General features: G+C 41.5%; 2 protein-coding genes across 15 annotated transcripts in view; both read right to left on the reverse strand.

The window, feature by feature from the left end:
• Window positions 1-6,735, reverse strand: part of kif1aa (kinesin family member 1Aa) — a 42,250-nt gene extending 35,515 nt beyond the window's left edge. For 4 of the 14 annotated variants that reach the window (XM_086225046.1, XM_086225045.1, XM_086225048.1 and 1 more), the window contains exons 1-2: window positions 6,440-6,732; window positions 4,505-4,672 (exon numbers count right to left, since the gene is read on the reverse strand). In XM_086225046.1, the coding sequence (XP_086081172.1) occupies window positions 4,505-4,610 (106 nt within the window). In that variant the 5' untranslated portion in view covers window positions 4,611-4,672; window positions 6,440-6,732. Of the gene's footprint in view, window positions 1-4,504; window positions 4,673-6,439 lie in introns of all 14 variants that reach the window. The other 10 variants (XM_086225047.1, XM_086225044.1, XM_086225049.1 and 7 more) reach the window with 6 other exon arrangements.
• A 3,716-nt stretch (window positions 6,736-10,451) lies between these two features.
• Window positions 10,452-22,146, reverse strand: LOC147250353 (tetratricopeptide repeat protein 39C-like). The gene is given in 15 exon segments (XM_086225067.1): window positions 10,452-14,047; window positions 14,133-14,171; window positions 14,277-14,381; window positions 14,474-14,571; window positions 14,669-14,792; window positions 14,892-15,001; window positions 15,089-15,196; window positions 15,276-15,369; window positions 15,513-15,681; window positions 16,793-16,908; window positions 16,910-17,154; window positions 17,854-17,968; window positions 18,293-18,421; window positions 19,786-19,834; window positions 21,521-22,146. Coding segments are annotated over 15 exon segments (1,737 nt in total). The 5' UTR covers window positions 21,667-22,146; the 3' UTR covers window positions 10,452-13,957.
• Window positions 22,147-23,593: the final 1,447 nt, after the last annotated feature.

Consider the following 23,593-nt stretch of genomic DNA (forward strand, 5'->3'; position numbering starts at 1 on the left):
TTCATTACAAATTACACAACATATTACTTTTGCACTTCATGCACATTACACACTAGAAGGGGAAATTCCAAATTTATTTTAATGATCAACATGCTGCATCACCTTGACAACACATAGGGTACTTTGTCAATAAGAACTTTTAAAAGAAATGTCTGACAACAGTCGTGACATCAACATCAGATCAGTGATATTTCATTTTGATTGCAAAAATTTAGAGTTGGCTTCAATAAAATACACTCAAGTTTCTGGACCCCACTGCTTGTCACCATCCCTGTAAGACACACCTACACCTCACACCATTTATCCTTATTACAGGGGTTTATCTGCTGCAGCTGAGATATTACTCATACTCTTGTCATCCCTTTTATGATACATTGCTTGTTTGTGTTAGTCATAGCTGCTGGTTCTTCATAATTGGGGCTGATTGATGCTGGTCAGCCTGTCACGGGTGACCTGCCCCAGTCAATAGGAGAGGAAATGTGGCTGTGTCAGCAGGTCTGACACCAGGGGTGTGAACGCATTGACAGAGGCAGGCAGAGACACTCATAGATGCTATTCTCAGGCCTGGCTTTAAGGCGCTTGTCTGCTGTTTCAAGTTGGATGTGCACCGAAGTTTATAAAGTATATGCCTATTGGATAAAATTCACCAACAGACAATCAGCTGTCATTGATATGCAAACATGCTCTTCACTTCTGTCTAAAATCCGAACAACATGACTGTTCTCCACTCTCCCTAATAAGAATGGAATTTGTTTTCCAGGGAATGTTTATATTCACTAATGTTGCTCATGCAACATCCCACTGTGGTGGGATAGAAACATTTAATTTAATACAGTTAATGTGATGAAGTATTTGCATCTAATAAGTTTTTTTAGTAAAATGCCTGAAATGAATTCTGTAATTCACACAGGCTTAAGGTGATTAAATGTTTTGCTCTACAGCTGAAAAAAAATACCTCAGTAAATACTAAACTCATGTATTTTGAAGCATTTGCATGTCTTAAAATGTTGATTGCGAAGAGTCCAAGACCACAGGGGTTGTTGGGGAAAAAGTCATCACACACAAAAAAAAAATGCCAAGTTATTTGGTGACGCTTCAGTCATATGTCTATGGTGTAGCTCGTTCGTAGCGCAGTGTTTGCTTTGTACCTCTACCTACCTACCAAAGAACACATGGTGAAGTTTGCCAATAAATATACATCATCCCTGCTGCACTCTGTAGTGTGGAGGTCTTCATGGGTCTCTGAAGGCATGGAAAAGTGTTTCTATTTGTGACTTCTAATTGTGATCCCAATGCACGAATGTGTACTAACAGAGACTGAACTGAGCTCCAAAGATCCGTCAAACTGTCAGACAGTCAAAGGTATGTTTGTTTTTGCTATTATGCTACACGCAAGATGTAAAGTTTCAACCCAAGTGCAAAGTTGCTGTGAAACGTGTGGTGCAAGCAAGGAAATATGTGATTTTAGAATGTCTGCAAACTGACAAGTGGACTTATGAGGGGATTAGCCACTCTGAATAACAGAAAATATACTTTTTATTTGTATCAACAACTTTCTTGATAAGGAATCTGAGTCATGTCAAAGTCAGGCGGCGCCGCAAAAGAATGCAACTTTTAAGTTGTATTAGTAATATGAGTGAGCAACTCTTAAAACAGTGAAGTTCGAGTCTGTGTCGCTTGGGGCTCAGCATGATCGGGGCCAGAGTTTACCAGTTCTGGCGGCGGTGCTCTCAGTTTCCTCATAAGAATCGGTCCAGTTCCATTCAGGACGGTATATTTACGGGTCTCTTAAGCTTCAGGCATGAATTTTTGGAGCTGCGAAGACCTCCACTCTGTAGCACTCCATAACAAGAGGTGCATTATGCCTTAAAGTCTGCCCCCCGCATCTTAATTAAGTTTGGTGTCAGTGTTAGCCGGTCTGTGTGTGTGTGTGTGTGTGTGTGTGTGTGTGTTTGTATGTGGGGGGGGGGGTTCTTCTGCATTGTGGGATTGTGGGAACTGGGCTATTGACCCATGCACACAAAGCAGAGATGCACAAAAAGAAGAAGAAGGAAAAAAAACGTTTTCTTCTTCCTTTCCTCATCCCCAGCCTAAAAGACAAGGGGGCATTTATAGCGTGTCAGACCCTGCCTCTGTAACTCCTCCAAACGCTGGAACCAAAGGGCTTTTTCATGACATCAGTCAGCTCACATCCTCCAGTCCACATCCAGAGCCATTGACTGAGTGCTGAGAACAATCTGCTCTGCTGAAAGACCTGCACTCTCGCTGAAAGAGGCTTTGTGGAAACAACATGTTTTCTAGTACTGTTAACATACTGTCAAACTTTCAGCTGTACGTACTTTATATTCATTTATCAATGTACCTGCACACATTTCCATGGATGCATACATGCACATCATTGCCTTCTATCATTTTATAGTCACGTGAAGCATGGTTTTATCTAAAACGGTGCTATAAAAACACAACTTGACTCTTGAATGTGAAATCAAATTCAAGAGAGAACACATAGGAACTCTCCAAGGACATCTCGCTGTTCCGTACGCTGTCAATATAATCCCTTCGGACGAGGATCCCTCCAGCCAAGTTTGCAGTGCTGACAGTAAAACGCTCTTTGTCCACTGTACAGACAGAAGGAGCAGCTCTGCCAAGGCACTAACACAACTCTTTCTCTGAGTCTCACCCTGTTTTATTTAATCAAAATCATGCTGTGAAAACCTTAAGGGAGAGAAAAAAAAAAACATTTAGGGTTTTCTAGGATTAAAAGTGTTGAAATTTGAGTCCAGTCCAAAACGGATTCAGATAAATCACAAAGTTCAAATATGCCACCCGGCTTGTCGTCTTGTCACCTGTGACACGAGGGAGGGGAGGGTGGCTAAATTAGGCCAAACAGTAAATATTTCAAAAAGCCTCATCAATTATTGACCAATGGCTTTAACTTCCTAAGCAGACTACATATCGAGTATCTTTCCAGTCTCCTCTCAACCAGCGTCCTCTGTGTACAACGTCTAATCCAAGGAAGGTGGGGCACACTACACCTCAGGCTGAAACCTACACAAAACATGGCGCAGTAAAACTTTCTGAATCGTCATTTTCCAGCTTCATTTACAACAGGTGGCGTCGATATATTAACATGGATTTTTTTTCTACAAAGAAAATGGATATGTTTCTTTCAGAAGCATCTGGCAGAATTGGTTTAACTGTATATTTGGCTTTTTTTTGTTTTAAACAAATTTAAAAACATAGAACTTAATTATCACAAGTATCAATTTTGTATCCGGCCATAAAAAAAATATATTTAAAAAATAGATTTGAAATATGCAAGCAATTCCGTCACTTATAGCATGATGTTCAAGTGTGGGTAATTTACCACACAGACAAAATATAATTTCACAGTGTGTTTGAACAAATACCTTAAATCGGGTATTGTGTCACTGATGTGGGGCTAACAATTGGTTCCTCAATAAACTATTAACATAATTACCTTTTCGATAAATAATCAGCAATATTGTGGATATGATACTTGAAGGCAAATATTAGAATACTTAGGTAAGCATAAAATAACATGACTTTGCTGTAATGGATACGCGACATCAGCGGTTCCCAAACTTTTTTGGCCGCGCATCTCCTTCTATATCCCAACCGTGTTGACGCACCCCCAATTCCCCACGGGAAAAAAAGCACATACAGTGCGTAGGAGATAACTTCTTCTACACCTCATCTTAAGATGAGGCATATTTTGAATAGCTTACATTTATTTATCAATTAATATGTCAGCTTTTGATTTTTAATTTTACAAAGGAAATGTTTATTAATATGTCTTTATTGTGTAGGAAAATCCCACTTAAAAAACACTCCAAACCACCAACACGTTTTTGTTTTTTATCTTGTGCGCCCCCTAGTGGCAGTGGCACAACACTTTGGGGATCCCTGTGCCATATCATGATAAAACCATATCCTAAATCTGAGAAAACATCAAGAATATATCCTTATACTGCTCAGCCCTACACCATTTGTCCTTGCTCTATTTAGAAATAGAAGACATTCGCATTACAATCATCGCAAAGTTGGGAGACCTTACTGAATAAATAATCTCAAAAAGAGAACATTTTCCCTGAATTACTTTTTTTCAATAACCTTCCTCTTAAGTTAAAGCTGAATATGAACTTTCAGATAATATCACATCTTGGAAGAGGATTTCTTTTTCGCTGGAGAAAAAAGGATTTGCAGAGTCACACAGGGAGGTCAGAGGCCAGAACAGCGAGACAAGCTTGAACCCAAAAGCCCTGAACTTGGAGATGGTCTCCCCCCCCCCCCCCCCCCCCCCGGCTCATCCTTACACATGGCTGCCAACAGTAAGTGCCTGCTGCTGCCAACACAATTATAAACCCTCGCAGTTGTGTGTGTGTTCATTTTCATAAGTCAACATTTAACTCAGACAATAAAAACATTCACTGAACTTGAAACTGCATTTTCACAGCTAATAAACTCAGGTAACTGTACTTACTGGTGGTGTTTCCAGACATCTGAATGATGCATTTGCTTTCTTTTCCAATCTCCCTTGAATTGAAGGGGCGGACGCGTACCGCCACCTTCACAGAGGCCCCTGCCATCGTGCTGTCTTCCTAGCACCTTGAGGTGCCTTCACTAGTGCCCAGGGGTTGGGCCTGCAGATCTGTAAAGGGAGTACATTGTGAATACATGAATGCTAAAGCTGGAGTCTGAGTTTTTCTTGAAGATGCATTTGTGTGCAAAAGAATCATAAGGGCAGATTATTACCCCCTACGGTTGACGTGATCAGCACAATGGAGGAGGGCAGGGCTATGTGGCTGTAACATGAAAAGACCATGCATGGTCAGCTACAGCCGGAGGAGATGGAGTATAAAGCTGACAAAAGAAGTGCAGCAGCAGCTAAATGTCAGGCTATTTCCCCGGATTACAATGGCATTGAAACCAGCCACGAATCCAGGGTTTGGCTCCATTCAGCAACTCTGTTTCATGAACAGAACTCTCATACTGTCTCCCAGAGGAGTAAGTATGACTATAACATCCCCATGGGGTGACATCGGCAGCGCATCAAGAGCGACCGTGACTCATCTTTGCCAATCAAATTAGAATATTGCAATGTTTTCGTCAATGTGCTCACTGGAGAACGGCATGATACCGTTAGCTTTCACTGCTTCCTCACTGTCGCACTTAAAAGCCTATTACTTAGGATATTTTGTTTACTTAATCTACACCTTGAACGGGAGCTAACGATGGATTTTAATCAATATTCAAAGTGTAGTTCAAGTGTCTGCCGTCATGTTTGAGTGTTGTAAATCTGCTGTGTCATCCTGCTTCCTGGTATATCCTCCACAGCTGACGCCTTCATGTGGGAATCAGATTCATTTGTTAAAAACTGGTAACATGTACCAGTATGAAAAGAAAGTGGCATCTTGCATGCTTATTTATTCATTTTGTTATTTTTCTTGATTTATTGATTACTGAAGCCAGAAAGAAGGATATTACGGGTCAATACAATGATCTATACGATGACACACACATATATATATATATATATATATATATATATATATATATATATATATATATATATATATATATATATATGAAAAGACGGAATAAAAAGAAAAAACAGATTGAGATCCAGACTACTCCTGTTTTGGGATTTTAAAAAAAAATGTACACGCTTAAATTAAAGTAGATATTCTGTCAGAGGATGTCTTTTCAAAATATTCTTGAACAGAGATGGTTTAATTTAGTTTTTGACCATAATGTGTCCCTACAAACTCATCAGCTGGTGATGCAGCTCAGCTGGGCGGTCACCATTTTCCTGGGGACAAAGGCCAATATAATGTATCGTTCACATGCTGAGGTGGACTTTGGGATGACGACACCTTTTTTTTTTTTTTTTTTACGCCTTTTAACAGTTTTAATCATGAACAATTCTTTTTTTTCTCCAATTGTTACCATGACAGCACAGCCACACACACACACACACACACACAGACACACACACACATTGTATAAAACAGGTCAACGCTTAGACAGGCTTAAAGAGTCTATCTTTGGTTGAGCTCAAATTAATCAACCATAGCTGTAATCACTGTGAATAATTACTTGATAAATGATGATGATGATGATGCAGAGAATTCTTCAGTTACGGTCTTTACATATCCACCCATTCACATCCACTCCTGTCGTCCTGCGCCTTGTCATCAAATTGAAACATATTTATCCGACAGTACAGTAAATATAGAGACATTCGTGCGTGTAGCGTGTTCCATGTCGAGCATGAGCTGCCATGTAGACTCTGACAGCCTCTTCAATGGCCGCACCCTATGCCCATCTTCCCTGGAGATTTAACACTAAGTAAATACAGACCGCCTCATTAAAACTGCATTAACGGCAGGACAATGGACAAATAAAGAAGACAAACCTGCCTCGGCAGTGCCAATAACCTCCTTCAGCCCCTGAAGAGACGGGCTTTATCGAGTGTTTTCTTATCCTGCTCCGTAGCCACCTCCACCTCCGCCGGTCCTCGCCAGGTCTACCGCTGCTAGCAGCCTCTCCTCCTCCCCGTGAAAACGGCGAAGGCTGCCGCCGACGGTATACCCACCCACCCCCCTTACACCCAGCCGGCGGGGACCCAGGAAAGAAGGTGGTCGTGTGAACGGTGGCCTCTTCCTCCCGCTCCAAAACGGTCAAAATGGCTCTGTTGTCTCCGTGTCTTTGGCAAGGATGCTCGTGCTCCACTGAGTCGGTGACATCACCGCCGAGGGAGGTAACAGCATCAATGCAGTGGTGGGAAAAGCGGGAGGGGGGAGGAGGAGGGGGTGCAGGATTAATGTCCCTCCAGAAACACTTCATATAAAAGCTTTTTATTCAGATTTTTTTTTAGTGGAATTTCTCCCCCCCCCCTCCTGAAATGATGAAACAAGCTAGTTTACAGTCAGAATTGTTTTGGCTGCACTAGACAGTCGCTACAGGAAGCAAGGAGACATATGAGTCATGTTAGTGGGTCAAACTGGAGATGTCAAGCTGAGAGGAGACAAACTGACACAAAGCAAGTCTGTGCACCATGGAAACGGCTCATTTAGTGAAGCCTCGTGGAGCTGCCCTGATCTGACACCAGCAGCTACAATTCATGGTTAGACAGCTTTTTCTTTCTTGGTTCAATACGCTGCTCTGTAATTTAGTCTTTCCTCCAGCAAAAGTACATATAGGACCTGCAACAGGTGGAGCGGATAACGTGAAGTGTCCAAAAATATCCAAGGAAGCTGGTGGTGAGTTGGGGAAGGGAATCACCGACTAACTCACAATAGCTTCAAAAAGCACTGCTAATTGTGCAATAGAATCATGATATTGCACTGCAGTGACAATCGATCTACTGCAAGACAATTCTTCAGAGATACACCACTACAAGTTTACAGTGATACCTGGGAATACGGGAAACACAGAAAGGCAAAACCAGTTGAGTGGTTTTATGTGTAAGATAACATAAGAAGGATGAGCACATACTCACCATCGTGACTTCAGCCAAACACAATGTTGGGGGGGGGGGGGGGGGGGGCAGGTTCCATTATGTTTCACAGAGCTGAAAACATAATGGCAGTAATGTGCCACAGCACTACAGCTTAGCTTAGCACCTCCTCCAAACGCTCTCACACGTACGATAAATGACTTATCAAAATAAAAAGGGACTTTGTGAGGGGGCAAAAGCTGTTTCAGTGAAAAATGTTAAGATTTGTTGCCAATATTGTATCGTGAATCATTTCAGTATTGGTATGTTGTCCTGCCTCCGATTTGTCAACCCTGTGGCGATGAGTTTACAGGAATTGCACATGTTCGTTTGTTGCTTTCACAAGTTAAACTATTCTTTGTTTAATCACTGGCAGCTGAAACATCTTAACGAGAAATGCATTTAATGGGCTTCCCAGAAATGAAGGCAAGCTGTCAAATCACCCCAAATTATGTGGAATAGGACTATTACCATTACAGCTGCTAACGCCTGTCAAGTCTGCATCTGTATTCTATTAAAACCACATCCGCCTCTTCTGTATCATAATTTACAACACTCTCTCAAATACCCCAAGACTTGATATATGATAACAGGCCTGCTGTCGGGCTGAATTTATGACGCTAGGTGTGAAATATTAATAACAGGCCAAATATAACAAATAATTCATTGAATAATGTGCTGTAAATCACTGCTTTCCTGTTTGTGAGGTAAAAACTTAATATTTAAATATAAATATGCATTATTTTTCACCATTTTTATCGCGCAGCAGTGAGAGGACATCAGGCTAATGGTTGCTCTTGCACGGGATGGCTGAAGTTCAGCACTGCTTTTGGCGCGTACCCCACCATCACATTTCCAGTTCTGGCCCTTAAGGCGAAAAGGTGTGAGCACCCCTGTCATGGAGGTTCTTTTTGAATTTCTACAAGTTCATGTTTTCAGATTTTAAATGGTTGAATAGCTTTTTACCAGTTTTCTCTATCGTATCTGTGTCAAATACTTGTTTAACACAATGGTTTTTTTCATGGATTACGCTACTTTTTTTTTTTTTTTTATTCTTGAAGTGCAGCATATGTGAGGAGGTGAGGGGAGGCGTGTCCTCGACAGTCACGGAGCTGATTGCCTAGATGAACGGCCTAGTAATGTTCATGTGTCCTTGTCCAATTGACCTGACCGACACACACTCCAGGGTAACGGCCCGTAATGTTCGCGTTAAGTATGAGATCAATACATTTCCCTTTTCACGGTTGTCCATCTTAACAGATGGAAACGCTCTGTCTCCAGAACATGTCACTTGAGATTCAGCGCTATCTGAGTATGTTTGCTCCCTGCTGTTAAAATATGCTTAACTCTGTAATGTAATGCATGACTCTCAGTTGAATTAAATCACCAATCATATGTTGGTGTGCTCCAGGTAGTATTAGGAAATGGCAGTGCACGGTACAGGGGTAGGATACTTCAGCTGCTCAGGTTTCAGTCTGAGTGAAACACAATGCAATTTTGTTTCATGACCTGGCTCTTTGCACAGCCCTACCATTTCTACTCCTTTCTCTATCTCTCTCTCTCTCACACACACACACACACACACACATTTACTTGATGTGTTACATCTCTCAGGGGTCCTTTACATCTCCTCCACTTCCTTGCAATTCCTTTGCTTAATTCATCAACATTAAGTCTTAAACATATTGTCGGCACACGGGGAGAGGGGGCTGCTTGAAGTGTAGCCGCGGTCTACCAACACCTCACTGGAAAAAAAGCGAGGAACACAACAACCAGGATGATGTCAATGGCATGATTCACCACATTCAACACGAGGTACCCCTGTCTTCCCTGGTTTAAAGTGGAATTAGGCCAAGTTGAAGGCCCAGTTTCATAAGTGGCTGTAAAAGGAAATATCCTTGGATTATTTAAGCGTCCACTACAGGAAGATGGAGGAGGAGGAGCTCTGGTTCTGTTCTGCCAGCCTACCAGCTCTCTTCTGCCATGTCTAAATTCAGTGGCACAGGAGCCTGAATTATTTATGGGATGAGTGAGCTGTTGCCGTGAGCTGAGTGTGACAGGCGTGTTTTCTTAAAGATGTGCTCCCAGTGTGTATCTATTAGAGCGAGCATCACAAACCCCCATCCTAATCTGAACCTACACATATCTCACATTAATATGATCAACACAAGTGTGGAGGTGATCTATGACTGGAGAATCATGTGCCATCTAGTGGTTAATAAGAGATGTTAAAAATGCAAAAGATCAGCATTATAAAATGGAAAATTCTGTTTTCATGAAATACGAATTATAATACAATGCAGATGACACATCAAATGACCTATTTTCACTTCCTTGCCTACTTCCTTTGTGCTTCTGTTTCAGTGTCATACCCCTGTAAATATGAATAGGGATAAAGAAGCTTTTTTTCTCTTGCTATCATCAGAAAGGTGTAGCTATAATGTAATATTTCCTTTTAGATAGTAGCTCTAATAAAAATACATGGGTATGGATTGTTGATACATTCAAAAGTCAAGAGCACGCAGACTATAGACCTTTGTTTTTTGTTTGTTCGTTCATTCAAAGAGTTCTTCATAAGCTCATGTTACAACCCTCCACCAAGTTTGGGGAAAATTGGCCCAGTAGTTTTTATGTGATCCTGCTAACGGGCAAACAGCACCATATATACTGTGTGACGGCAGAGGCAATCAACGTCCAACCGTGAATGAGCTTTGTATCAAACACGGTTGCCCTGAAGAGGTTCATATCTGAATTATTTGTCCTCTTGTGAAAAGAAGCTGAGGGGTTGATGTCACTTTGTAATCCTGAAACAATCTTGACAGCTGATGTGATGCGGCTGCAGCAGAGCAAACACATTTAACGTCAACGGTCCCAAGCCCAACTCCAGAGCCCAATAAAAAAAAAACAACAACACCATGCTTTAGCAGGATGAATGGAGAACAGTTTATTGTAGAGTTCAGTGACACATTGCAACACCATCATCCTGATGTGCGACCTAAAGATTTGAAACCTCATGACAAAAGGAAATTCAGGAACAGAAGTGTTTGTTACAGTGGGTAGGTGACATCTTTACTGACGTTTTCACCATTACGTTACTTGCACCGTGCTGACCACTCTCTTGACATTTACCACAGTTTACATCCAACACAGCAACAGGGGATGACTGGCTTTGTCTAGAGGAACCCTATATTCTCACAAGCTTGAACATCGGATGAGAAACACAGATAGTTGAAAAGCCTCGGTAAATGAAGATACTCTCCATAGTTATATTGCTCATGATTGGAACTAAGATTACTCATTACTGAGTGTTGAGTATTTCATATGTACAATGTGAAACTGTTGACAAATTTGTTAAATTTACTTCTTTCTTTTTTTTAAATCCACACAAATATTCTTCTTTTTCAAATTCAAGATCATACTTTTCAAACAGCTTGATCGTTCAACCTAAAACAAGTTATCGACAGTGACCCCTGTAAAATGTTTGTGTTATTGTAATTATCAATAATTCAAAAGCTATAATGCCTAAAACAATATTCAAACAGCACCTTTGAGTGGTAACGTTACAGTACTGGGAGTTCTGTGTTATCATAATACCTTCATGTACTTGCAGGGATGAACATACAGGTAGATTTGACCTTAAAGTAGTTGTTACCCTGCTGTACCATGCATAGTGCACAGGATCAATGCCCAATGTTGGCACAGTACATGTGTGAGGCGGGCATCGTGTGGTGAAATTAATTACCATAAATATATGATGTCCTACTACTTAAATATGCTGTAATTTACTTCAATATGTGCAACTGTTGGTGACGAGTGAGAATTTACTTGCTATTTAACTACTCCAGTGGTAACTAATAGTAGAAGCTAATTCAGTTATAAAAATACGTGGTCCCTGTGTGATGTGGCTCAATGTCCGTTGCGATTATATAAGCAGATTTTTTGGCATTTTAATTAAAAAAAGCAAAATGAATGAGGAATATCTGGCTTAAAAGGATCAGCCAATATAAGAATATATTTCTAGCTAAATCACATATTAAATTTCAATATTTTGCCCCTAATTGTTTTATATGATATGCAAGATGAATTAAACTTTTATTTAATTGCTGGAGTATGAAATAGTGTGAAACCCAGGATCTCATTTACGTTAGTAATTGTGATATAAAGGGAAAGATGATTTAATTTAAACGTTACCTTCATGTGGCAAGCTGAAGGGAAGGGGAGGCATTATTGAAACCATCCAAATACACAAGTTAACACAGAAAATTGTTACTAGCTAATACATTTGGGTGGAAAACACTGAAAGGAACAGTTGGGGAAATATGCGTGTTTGTTGTTCAGCCCACTGTTCAAGCTATAGAATGGCACTTTTGTCTCCATCTTCTGGCAATTGGAGTTATTGCAAACAGTGGACATGCCCACATCTGTCATAGCCGATGCTGTCTTTATTGCTGCAGTTGTAAAAATGTGGAGAAAAATTGTTCTTGAGTGTCACACAATTCATGTGAAACAATTTTTCCCTATCAGAATTAAATCTATCCGGTATGATAACATTTGGAAAGTACATAGGAGCTACACGATTAAAACTATTTATCCAAATTTAAGTTAGCAAAGAGGTAGCCAGCTGGGAAGGCTTAAAGGAGCAAGAGACAAAACCAAATAATTTTCAGAAATTGTCCACCCACATCCACAGTACTTTTAGAAAGGTGCCAAATTAAAAAAAATTATAGCAGTGTAATAGTAATTTTTAAAAATGTATCTGGTCCAAAATGTCCCTAATATTTACAGTCCAGTGAGTTGGCTTACAAACTGTTAAGGATCTCTGAGCAGTAACATGGACACGGTGATTTCACTTGTTATCTATGTGTTGCCACCATCGGCAGTAGCTCAGGAGTTGCCAGGGATTCACCAGAGAAATGTCTGACAAAGATAAGGATTTATTCATTTATCCGTCTGAAATACTGTCAGACCAACAAAGGAGTACGACGAGTGTCAATATTGGTTCAGCATTTCTACGCTGGTCCAGGCTGAAAGATGAGAAGGGGCTGAACAGCCATGCTGAGGTGGCCACTTTCCTGCTGGACAGGTGAGCTAACATTTGCTAACAATAGCAATGGCACAAATTTCCAAGTTTAGCCTCTGACAGGTTGATGTTGTTATCGTTAGCGTTTGACAACACCACAAAATGTATCGTGACAAGAGAGAAAGCATGAATTTTCTGAAATATTATCACTATTACAACGCTGACATGATACGGTTAGCCATGTCAACCTGGCAACCAGTAGGGTAGATTAGTTCAGCAGGGTGAGCGCAACACCGACTGAGCAGGAGGTGTAAATGTTAGCCATGCACCTATAAGTCTTTGGTCATCCTTCCTAGAGTGTGGGAATGCTGCTGCAGATTTACACTAAATTCAGTAAGAGTTAATTCCCGATAATGAGGTTAAATGAACCATATTAAGCCCCTTTTCTGGTGAAATAATCTAATTTTGTGGTATACTTCATGAGATCAGCATGTACTAATGCTCAGAAGCTTCAAGTTTCAGCGCTACATCGTGCGCAAGCCCAAATCAAAGTGTTCGGTTCTCTTTTTCACATTTTGCATGTTAGTAGGCACATCGGAGCCCTAAATGAGAACGAGTTTTTCATAAATGTAAAAATGCCACACTATAGCTTTACTAATCATCATTTTTATGATACTTTCATTTTTGTCCATCCAGTTCACATATATGTCCGAGATATGTTGAGCCTTGCTTTGGTCAAAGATGAAGCAGTGAGCCTAGCTCCTTGAAACAGTTCCAAAGTTGTCCTATAGGTATGTTATCATTAACACAGCATTTAATGGAAATGAAAGATGAGCTTTTTTTTTTTTTATAAGAAAATTGAAGCAATATCCCCAGCCAATTAACAGCTAGCAAACAGCAGCTCTCATTACTGAGACAAACACAGTTGATGAGCTTCTTTCAAAGCTGTTACTCAAATGGAAATTGGACAATAACGATGTTTCACGAGGTGCTAACACTTTGTTTATGGTCTGGTCAGGTTTTGTAATTGAAACACATTTTTAGGTTAAGATCACATTTTTGCTCTCAAAAAAATGTGTTAAAATGATCATATACATGACTGATATTGGGGACTGCAGTAACAAATCCCCAGCATGTATGTATTAGGTGATTAGCTCGCTGGCTAACAAGTCAATTAGCTTTGGGGTTTAATAGTTTTAAGCTAGCCACTGCTAGCATGAATACACCTTATCTGTACTGAATGTACAGAAATGAGCCCTCATATCAGTCCGTGGATAAAATAACAAACCAGCTTATTTTCCCCACATATTTTAAGAATGATAAACACAGGAGCCTGTTCACGAGGATGTCGTACAGTTATCATGATTGCCTTACAACTTGGGGTAAAAAGCCATGAGCATAGCATGAGCCTGCAGTCACTGAGGCACTACTTCCTTCAACGAGGCGAGCGCTGAATGGATGCGGACATGGAGCCTGTTCTCAAAGTCGTAGCCTGTGAAATCCTCCTGAGAACAGATGAATGGAATTCAGGCCATCTTATCATCAATTGTATATTTCTAACAAAATATGGAGACAAAAATAATTTTATACCTTTGCTTGGAGTAGCAATGATCTTCCCTTTCCCACAGTCTGGATTGCAAAACAACACAAAGTGTTTTCATGTTCATGTATAACTGTGGCTTTGGTCTCGAAGGCAATTCCAGAAATATCGCATACTGTGTGTCGTGCACTGACCTCTGGTTTAGCGAGGAGAATACATCCCAGCTCATAGACGGCGTACGGCTGAACATAGGAGTTAATTTGCCGTCCGTACTCATCTCTAGCAGCCAACTGGAACGACTGGATCAAAGACGGATCAGAAAAGAAAGCTGAGTCGTGTTCTGATTAAAGATGAACTGCAAAGTCATCGAGGGCTTAACGTAGACCAGTACCTGTAAGGAATCTCTCATATTTCCATGGCATTTGTGAATGGCACCCAGAAGGAGATGTTTCAGGCCTCTGCACGACACATCATCCAAACTTTTTAACACTAGAGAGGAGATTATCACATAGACCCGTATTAAAGTCTTAGGATTCAAATCAAAGCGTTTATGTATGTGTGTATGACTCATGTTGGTTGCAGTCACCCTGATTCATGATCTGCAGTTTAGATGAGGAGCAGTTTGGAAGGGCTTTCCAAAGATACAGCACTTCAATAACACCGAGGATGCATAGCTCTCTGGTGGGAGAAATCTTTCTCAATCTCTCAGCCTGCAGACGGGAAAGAGAAAAACCCACCACATTTATAATAACCTTCAAAGGAGAGAGAGAGACAGAGAGACAGAGAGAGAGATTTTCACGAAAATTCACCCTTTTGACAGCAAACTGCTCTATCTGGTTGTTTTTTCTCTTGAACAGTTTCTGCACATCTTTAAAAACTCCGCTGGCTCCATCCAGGTCACCTGAAGCACCCTGATTCACTGGAAAAAGAAGAAAAAAAGCACAGGAGAACGTTAAAGATCCGAGAGAAACACCTCAGCCTTGTTTGTGTGTAACGACGAGCTCACCTCCGGTCAGGTAGGCGTAGTAGCACTGCGACCAACGCGACTCATTCTTCAGCCTTTCAAATGACCGATACGCATCTTCAAAATTCATCTCAATCATGCTGCACCACCCTGATGTGAAGACAAGCACACAGAGCATGAATCCCGGCTGAGCACCAGTTTGTCATGACTAACCTGTCAAGGGACGTACCAATCTCATATAGACACACATGCTGGATCTCCCTTTGGTCTGAGGCAAGTTCTAAAGCATCATGGAAACAGGCCAAAGCACTGTTGATATGGCACTGGGGGCAGAGAAGAGAGCGCACACACGCACATACACACACACACACACACACACACACACACACGCACCAACAGGTCAAAAATGTTGCTATGTTAAACAAAAGACCATTCTGCGCACCGCCACCCGACTGGCTATATGTACCTCTAGCCTCTGGACTCGCCCTTTAAAGAACATGAAGAGGGAGGAGTTGGGGTAAACCACCGACTTTCTCTGAAGAATAGCTTTGGCCTCCAGCAGCCCTGCATGCGTGTCAGAACCATCCAGGGCAAAGAACGGCAGCACTACCGTGTGATACCACAAGAGGGCCAACCTGTGCAACACAACAACAACAACAAAAACTAGCGGTGAAGTTTTGCAAATGTTCAATCTGAAGTTCAGCCTGAATTGATAACAAAATACTGTTAATTATTATTTTTAAATATGTTAAATAATGTGCCAAATATGTGATGATAGTTTGCTGTGCAGTTAAAGAAGCTGTAATTCATGTCTAAAAGTTACTGTGCTAGTTTGATCAGTAAACAAGGACAAAATGATGGCAAGAATTTTCAATATCAGGCCAAAAACACTGTGACTTCAGTTACTGCGTTTTTCTTTTCAAATTCAATAGAGTCACAAATAGTGAAGAGCGACATGAGGCCACAAATCAAAGCCCCTCTTGTGTGCTCATTTTTTTAACATATTTTGCACACAAGTACAGTTCATTAGGTTACTGTATTTGCACTTTTCAAAGATAACTTGCACGTTATTTATAAACTGATAACTAATCAGCTGATTTTATTACCAGTGCATTTGACAATTACTACTAATGTTAAATTAAATTTTGTGTGCATTTCAAAGTTCATAGAAATGTAACAGCCTTGATCTTTTGGTGTTCTGTGGATGGGTGTGGTGTCATTTTAAATGTTGCTGCAGCAAGAATTGTGGGACAGCGTAATCTCATTTTCTTTTGTAAAGAATGGTCCCGTGCATCTTCAGCGAATGGAGATACGAGACATTGAAGCACCTTTCATCGGTATTTAGAGGATTCAAACGGCTCTTATCATGGCCGCCACAGAGATACTGCAGGGTCATTTCACTTCACACTTTGACGACTTCCTGATTAAAAAGCAATATGAACCATTTAGCCATTTGGGGTTGGTGCCACAAGATGAACACATATTCTGATATATGTATTTATTTTATCTTGTAAAGCCCTTTACAGACTTCGTAGCAAACTGTTACTACTGCAGCTATTCAGACTCTGCAGAACAAGTCGGAAGATTTTGCATCAACTCCGGCAGGAAACTGACTGAGAAGTCATTCAATTCTCCACCATTCTCTCCAGCTGGCTGCAGACTTTCTTGTTTGAGTTCGCAAGGTTTACGGTCGCACATCTACTGAATTCATTCAAAGTATAATTCTCTTTAAATGATGCTACTTACGTGGCCAGCGGCGCCTTCATGTCCTTGCTCTCACTAGCATACATTAGGGAGGACAGGCCCTGCAGACGATCCCCAGGGAAGCCCAGCAGGTTGATGATCTTGAGCAGGTGTGGCGGGTACCATGGAGATGCACAAGTGGAAGAGGCCGTAGCCGAAGCTGACCGAGCCTTTGAGCCGGTCCAGGGCCTCAGGTGTAACTCCATTCTCCACTGCTGTATTGTGATTGGCGTTGTCAGCTGAGAGGGACTCCTGCTGGACAGAGGACCTCTGCTGAACGGTCTCCTGCAGCTGGCTGATGTCACTGTGGCACTTGTTGTACATTTTCCAGGCCTTGCGAAGAATCCAGCCTCCTTTGATATACGCTGTTGGAGACAAAATATGAAGCTGTGGGTGCATTTGTGTGGAATTATAATTAGGTTTTGGATTAAATTATTTAATCTAATAATTATCTAATTATTTAATTAAATTATTTAATCTAATAAGGCCTGGAACAAAGTCATGTTCAAATTATTGTCACTGTTGTTCCAAACTGATTGGTTAGGCAGTTGTAGAACTAGTAGGCATGAGAAACTTGTATGTGTGTGGCATAAAAACAACCCAGATGATGTCACAATTATGTCATCAGGGGTTATAAAATGTTGGGTTTGGACACGACACATTCAGAGCAGAAGACCTGTGCTACAAACTGAGGATGGAACAAGGACTTTAGGCAGGCAGGGAAGGCTGAAAGGAGAAATGCTATTGACGGTAAGATTTCACTGGACCCATTTCACAAGGAAAAAGAAGGCTGGAGTGGGTTTGGGGTGTCAACATAAGCAGGAAACCAGCATATTCTTGGTGTGCTCCGTGCCTAAACATCCCATTTGGTTAATGCTAATATTTCCCATCCACTGCCATTCCTTGTGCTAAGCTAACTGGTCTCTGTGGGTCTCAGCTCCCTAAAGCAGCACAGAGGAGAGAAGGGTCTCTGTACTCTTGCCAGGCTAGAGAAGCAAATTTCTGCAAAGTTGGCGTGTTCTTTTTGGGTCAAACTATTTGGCCCCTGGGTTAAATGTGTTTACCTGAGAGTTCCTGTTTGACAAAGGAGAGCACGGCGAGGTACACCTGACAGTCAGCAACTATAATTTGTCTCTGTAGGCGGTCCACAACCACAACGCCTGACCTTTGGGAGTCCATCTGTACACACACACACACACACACACACACACACACACACACACACACACACACACACACACACACACACACACACACACACAGGCACGTTCTGTAAGCAGTACACATACTCATGCACGTTTCCTGAATAAAAACCTATGACTTGATCTCACCGCTGCTTACATCACTAACTCTCCTCAAGCAGGAGACTGACAATTGTGTGTTTGTGATAAAGTCTTTTCTTAGTATAGAACCATGTACCCTGACGTTTTCAGAGAAATTTTTCATGCAGACCTCTGCAACTTTAGATCCACAAACTTCTTTTGTCCATACTTTTGCACTCACACTCTTCTTAATCTTGTTTCTGATTGTCTCCAGGACTCCGGCGGTGTCGCTCTCACACAGTTTCTCAGTGGTCCTCAGGTCATCACAAGCTGTCTGCATCTTCTCCTCCTCAAATGTCATCATGGCATTCTGCAAGGTAACGCAGCAACAAGACTGTTTGATACTTGTGTGTGTGTGTGGATATACATTTCCATCCATCCATCCATCCATTTTCTACTGCTTATCCTAGTAAGGGTTGCGGGGGGGGGGGGGGGGGGCTGGAGCCTATCCCAGCAGCCTTCAGATGAGAGGCAGGGTTCACCCTGGACAGGTCACCAGTCCATCACAGGTCCAACACATAGAGACAGACAACCATTCACACTCACAGTCACACCTACGGTCAATTTAGAGTATCAATCAGCCTCGTCCCCTCTTGATATCTTTGGACTGTGGGAGGAAGCTGGAGTACCAGAGAGAACCCACACAGGAACAGGGAGAACATGGAGACTCACACAGAAAGACCCCGTGCTGCAGCCGAGGTTTGAACCCGGAACCTTCTTGCTGTGAGGCGACAGTGCTGACCGCTGCACCACCGTGCAGCCTGAATATACATAGATATATATTTATTTATTGATTATATATACTGTATGTATATAGTGTATTTTACATGAATCTGTCTTGTTTTGCAGAGCAGATCTATGCTTGAGATAGCTTACATCTCATTAGAATGAGAGGGGCGATGTGTTGTGTCAGAGGACAAAGGGTTCTCTCTGTACAACGATGAATGGAAGAACACCGCGACATCTGCACGATGCTCTTGGAACAGAAAATCTCTGCCCTGATGTTGAAGAATATCGTTGCTCTCTTTAATTCATCACCTGAGTCATTGTTCTACGTTTCTCACAGAACACCAAGACCTGGAGACAAAACATCCTAAAGAGTTGATTTAGGCACAAGAATAAGGTCAAAAAAGGCAGGCAATTATTTTAAGAAGGTGGTGATATTTAGAAATGAAAATTTAACAGACGGTTGTTGATGTTTTATTGTATAGTTCCTCATTTGTGCTGCATTTAACCATCAGAGGAAATGTAGAAATGGCCGCTATGACAGTCAGAGGTCACCACCCCCAATGCTGTCAATGTGATTTATCATCTGGGAACAGTGGATGACATCATCACTGGCCTCTTAGCATGTGTGTGGCAACTGGAGGGGCGGCAGCAGAGAACGTGTGTGACCGCCGTGCCCTCCTCCATCAGGGACAGCGTTGCAGTAATGTGCTTGTCTGTGAGAGCATCGCTGTTCCAGCGTGGAGGAAGCATCCATTATGTTAATGGACAGAAAAGCAAAAAAAATGAGAGGATGCCATTGGTGACGGACATGCAACCCATTTGACGGCTCAGTTATTTCAGGTGCTCATGGTGTGGCGAATCTGACAATCAGGGTTCTTCTGCCAATGACGTTTATTATTGTGTTTGATGTTGTTAATTATATTGCCATTTTGAGTGGGAACTCACCAGGAAGCTGACAAAACTGGCCCCGAAGCTCATCAGCGGGCTCTGAGTTCTACAGAGAGGAGAGAGATGAGGGAACACAGCCGAGTGAAGACGGAGAGCAAACTTAGTAGCTCGAAGGAGAATTAACTGTATATTATTTGCCCCTTTACAGATGAAACACAAGTTCAGATTTACTTTTTATCCTGGAGGTAGATTACAAATACTGTGAATTCTGGTTTTTGAATTGTCTCTGGAATTTTTGAACAGTGATTTTTGAAATAAACATTTTTAGCCCATCTTGATTTTGAACATGTAAAAGATAGTAATAAAGATGACTAAACTAAAAATAAACTACAGTATAAGATGTCAACACAAATGACAGATGTGTTCAGGAAGGAATACTACACACTTGTCTATTCCTAGATATTTAATTAAAATTATCTTGAAGTGATAAAAATGGGTTTCACCTTCAAAGTACTCAAATATATGTGCTTTGAGCTCACAAATACATATTTTCCCCTTTCATGCATTGTTTTTTACAGTAAGAGCCTGTCACATTCGCATACTTGATGAGTATGGACGAGCAAGCGCACGTCGGTTTAACCGAACGCTCCAGCTGGTCATTCTGTTCAGTTCACTTCTGTTAGAAGTGCATTGATGAGTCAGAATGATGCACCTGAGATTTAGTAAACTGATGTTTTTGAACAGTTCTGCTGCTGTTTGTAGTTGGTGACTATGGCGTGCCAAGAGCTTTTTTGTAATTATATATATATATATATATATATATATATATATATATATATATATATATATATGTATATGTATATATATACATCCCAATACAAATCATTAACAACAATCAATATCACAATTTTTCACTGGTGTTGCTGACTTTGCTTCGTATTTGATGGTCTGGACAAAAAAAAGAATAACCAAAGAAATCCTATAACGCTGTAGGCAGGAAAACACTTAAAAGCCATAAGATTAATTAAATATCAGCATTTGAGTATTGACAAGTGTTGGTCATTTTATAATATCGGTACCAGCCCAAAACTAGGTCACAACAGAAGAGGGGGAAACAATGCGGCATGTGTGACTGAGTGAGAAATCACTTGTTTACATAATGCAATCATCTCATGACATTGATTTATTATCAAAGCATCTCATGATAACAACTTGTTATTGTAAGATAATTTACTTGTTTTCTGAAGATAACCAGAGGAGTTCTCAGGAGAACGATAGAATGATCTTGTTAAAACAAGCCAACACTATTATCATGCCATTCTTCTCAAATTAACTCATTTTAGGGTTAAAAGATTCATCACCCCTACAGCCATTCCATGCTTCCATAATTTTCAGTGCCTCCAAAATATGAACAGCACAGAAACTTGATGTGATTGTACAGATAATACTGAATTTGTTTAATCAGCAGTGTCAGTATTGATTATTAGCATTGGTTCATATGGGTGCATCCCAACCTGTACCTGAAGATGAACGGTCTACACCCCAAAATAATAATTTACTGGGATTGTCCTGTTGTACCAATGCCAAAACCATGCAGAGATGGTGCAGCACATTCTACTCAGTGTACAAATACCCCCCCCCCCCCCCCCACACATACCCAAACATTTAAGATTTGGCAGGACCCATAAACCGTCAGAATTTAACTTGAATATTTCTCATATTGCTCCTCCAGACGCACAGGTTTGGCCATGCAACCTGTCAGATTGTAGCTGCTGAGGGAGAGCAAACGTACCTGTATCTCCTGAAGAGCTCGTCGCTCTCCTTGAAGCCGTTGTTGAGCAGCATGTTAATGCCTTGCAGGGCCATCTCAGCATCATCTATGTGCTCTGCCTTCTCCTCCACCTGCTGCTGCTGCTGGGACTGCTCGGGACCCGCCATTGTTTACAGCTCAGACGCTGCTGGTTTAAACCTGTACGATGCGAAAGTGATCTTGTTTCCGCTCTAAAACGAACCCGCATTGGATGCTTTGCTCTGTTATATGAGGGGAATTGAAACAGAGACGCGCTTTGTAGAAAAAGAGGACAGGCCGAGCAGCTTCCGCAGGCTCCAGCCGTCTGTGCACCTTCTGTACTGCAGGCCACCGATGCCCAGACTCGCAAACTCACACGGAACACCGGCGATGTACAGTCATGGTTGGACCCGGCCACGATCTCTGCGTTCGGCTCAGTCACAAAGCGCCACACCGTCGCAGCTCACTAAATCAGCCATCCGTCACTTTCCCTCCCTGCTGCTCTCGGTGTCGTGCAGCATCCGCGGCATATTACATAACAAGCATCCAGGCGGCTGCTGCGCTGCTCCGCCAGTCCAGTCAGCCCCACGTCGCGCCCGTCAGACGTTCCTAGCGTCATAACGCAGAGCGCAATCATCAGCACCCGGAGGCAGGAAAGAAGGAGGGGGAGGCCGGAGAGACAGGACAGCTGCATCCCGTCAGCCTCCATCCCCCACAGGCTCCTCTACACCAGCCAATAGTGGGCAGCCTGCAGTCTGAGGTACGAGCTGACTGGCCAGTTACCCATCAAGCCGCTGCCTTCACAGTTGTAGCATTGATTAATTGGTTAGATATCTAATTAGCCATTTAAAAAAAGGGGGGGGGGGTGGAAATTATAAAGCAAACAACAATCCAAGGCTCTACACATGCGTGGTTTCTGCACCAATTAGAACTGGATTATTTTGCAGGATTAAAAATGTAGAGAAATACATATTTTCATTCCAATATAACTTGCCACACAGCTCAGTTTCCTTATGCTGTATGGCAAATGTTTAATTCCTATTCAGATACACCCATCGTGTGATATATGAGGCGAAACCCTCCTTCACCTTTGAATATGTGCTGGAGTGGAAACACTGAATCCATGGGCAGTTCCAGTCTGTTTCAGTTGCTGGTTCCAGACTCATTTGTACCAGGATTATTTGTTTTGGTTTGTTTTGTTTTTTTTGTCATTTATGGCCCAAAATGAAGAGTCTTCTGATTTTGGACTGTTGCAGGGACAAAAGAAGCTATCTGAACACATCACTTTGGTCTTTGGCAAATTGTGACAAACATTTTTCAAATTTTATTATTATTCTTGACATCCTATAAAGCAGATAATTCATCATGAGGAAAAACATGGTCTGATTAATCAATAATGTATATAATTTAAGGTGGCACGGTGGTGCAGTGGTCAGCACTGTCGCCTCACAGCAAGAAGGTTTGAGTCCCGGCTCAGGTACGGGATCTTTCTGTGTGAGTCTCCATGTTCTCCCTGTTCCTGTGTGGGTTCTCTCTGGTACTCCAGCTTCCTCCACAGTCCAAAGACATCAAGAGGGGACGAGGCTGATTAATACTCTAAATTGACTGTACACTGTAAACCCAAAAGTCCTTTCCAAGCAAATAATTTGAGTCCATACCATTTTAATAAATTAGTTTTCATAAGTTTTGGTGCATTACTTAAATAATATGAGTGTAAAAGTAGGATATGAGACAATTAATCTGTGTACTCGTTTTTTTTAGTTCAAAAAACTTAAACTATTAAGTCTGACCTCAGGCCACAGTGGTGGCCTGCTGTGATTGGCTGATGATTCAAGACAAGTCTGGGTTTGTCCGTTGGAGGCTACTGACAACTTTGCGCCATTTTCTTTCGCAGGGAGAAGAGAAATTTGCTCACTCGACACATTTTCGGCCTGCATTTTTCTGTTTTGTTTTGTTTTTTTACAAATTTGTGGTCCAGTAAGAAGGATGCCATTTCCTGTGAGAATGAGGTGAGCTATTTTTCTTTAACTATCATTGATGGCCAAATGGCCAAACTTCTCTTGTTTGAAACATGTA

The sequence above is a fragment of the Aulostomus chinensis genome, chromosome 14 (genome assembly GCF_037954235.1).
Source record: "Aulostomus chinensis isolate RoL2024-O1b breed Wild chromosome 14, RoL_Achi_v1.0, whole genome shotgun sequence".
NCBI classification, from domain to species: Eukaryota; Metazoa; Chordata; class Actinopteri; order Syngnathiformes; family Aulostomidae; genus Aulostomus; species Aulostomus chinensis.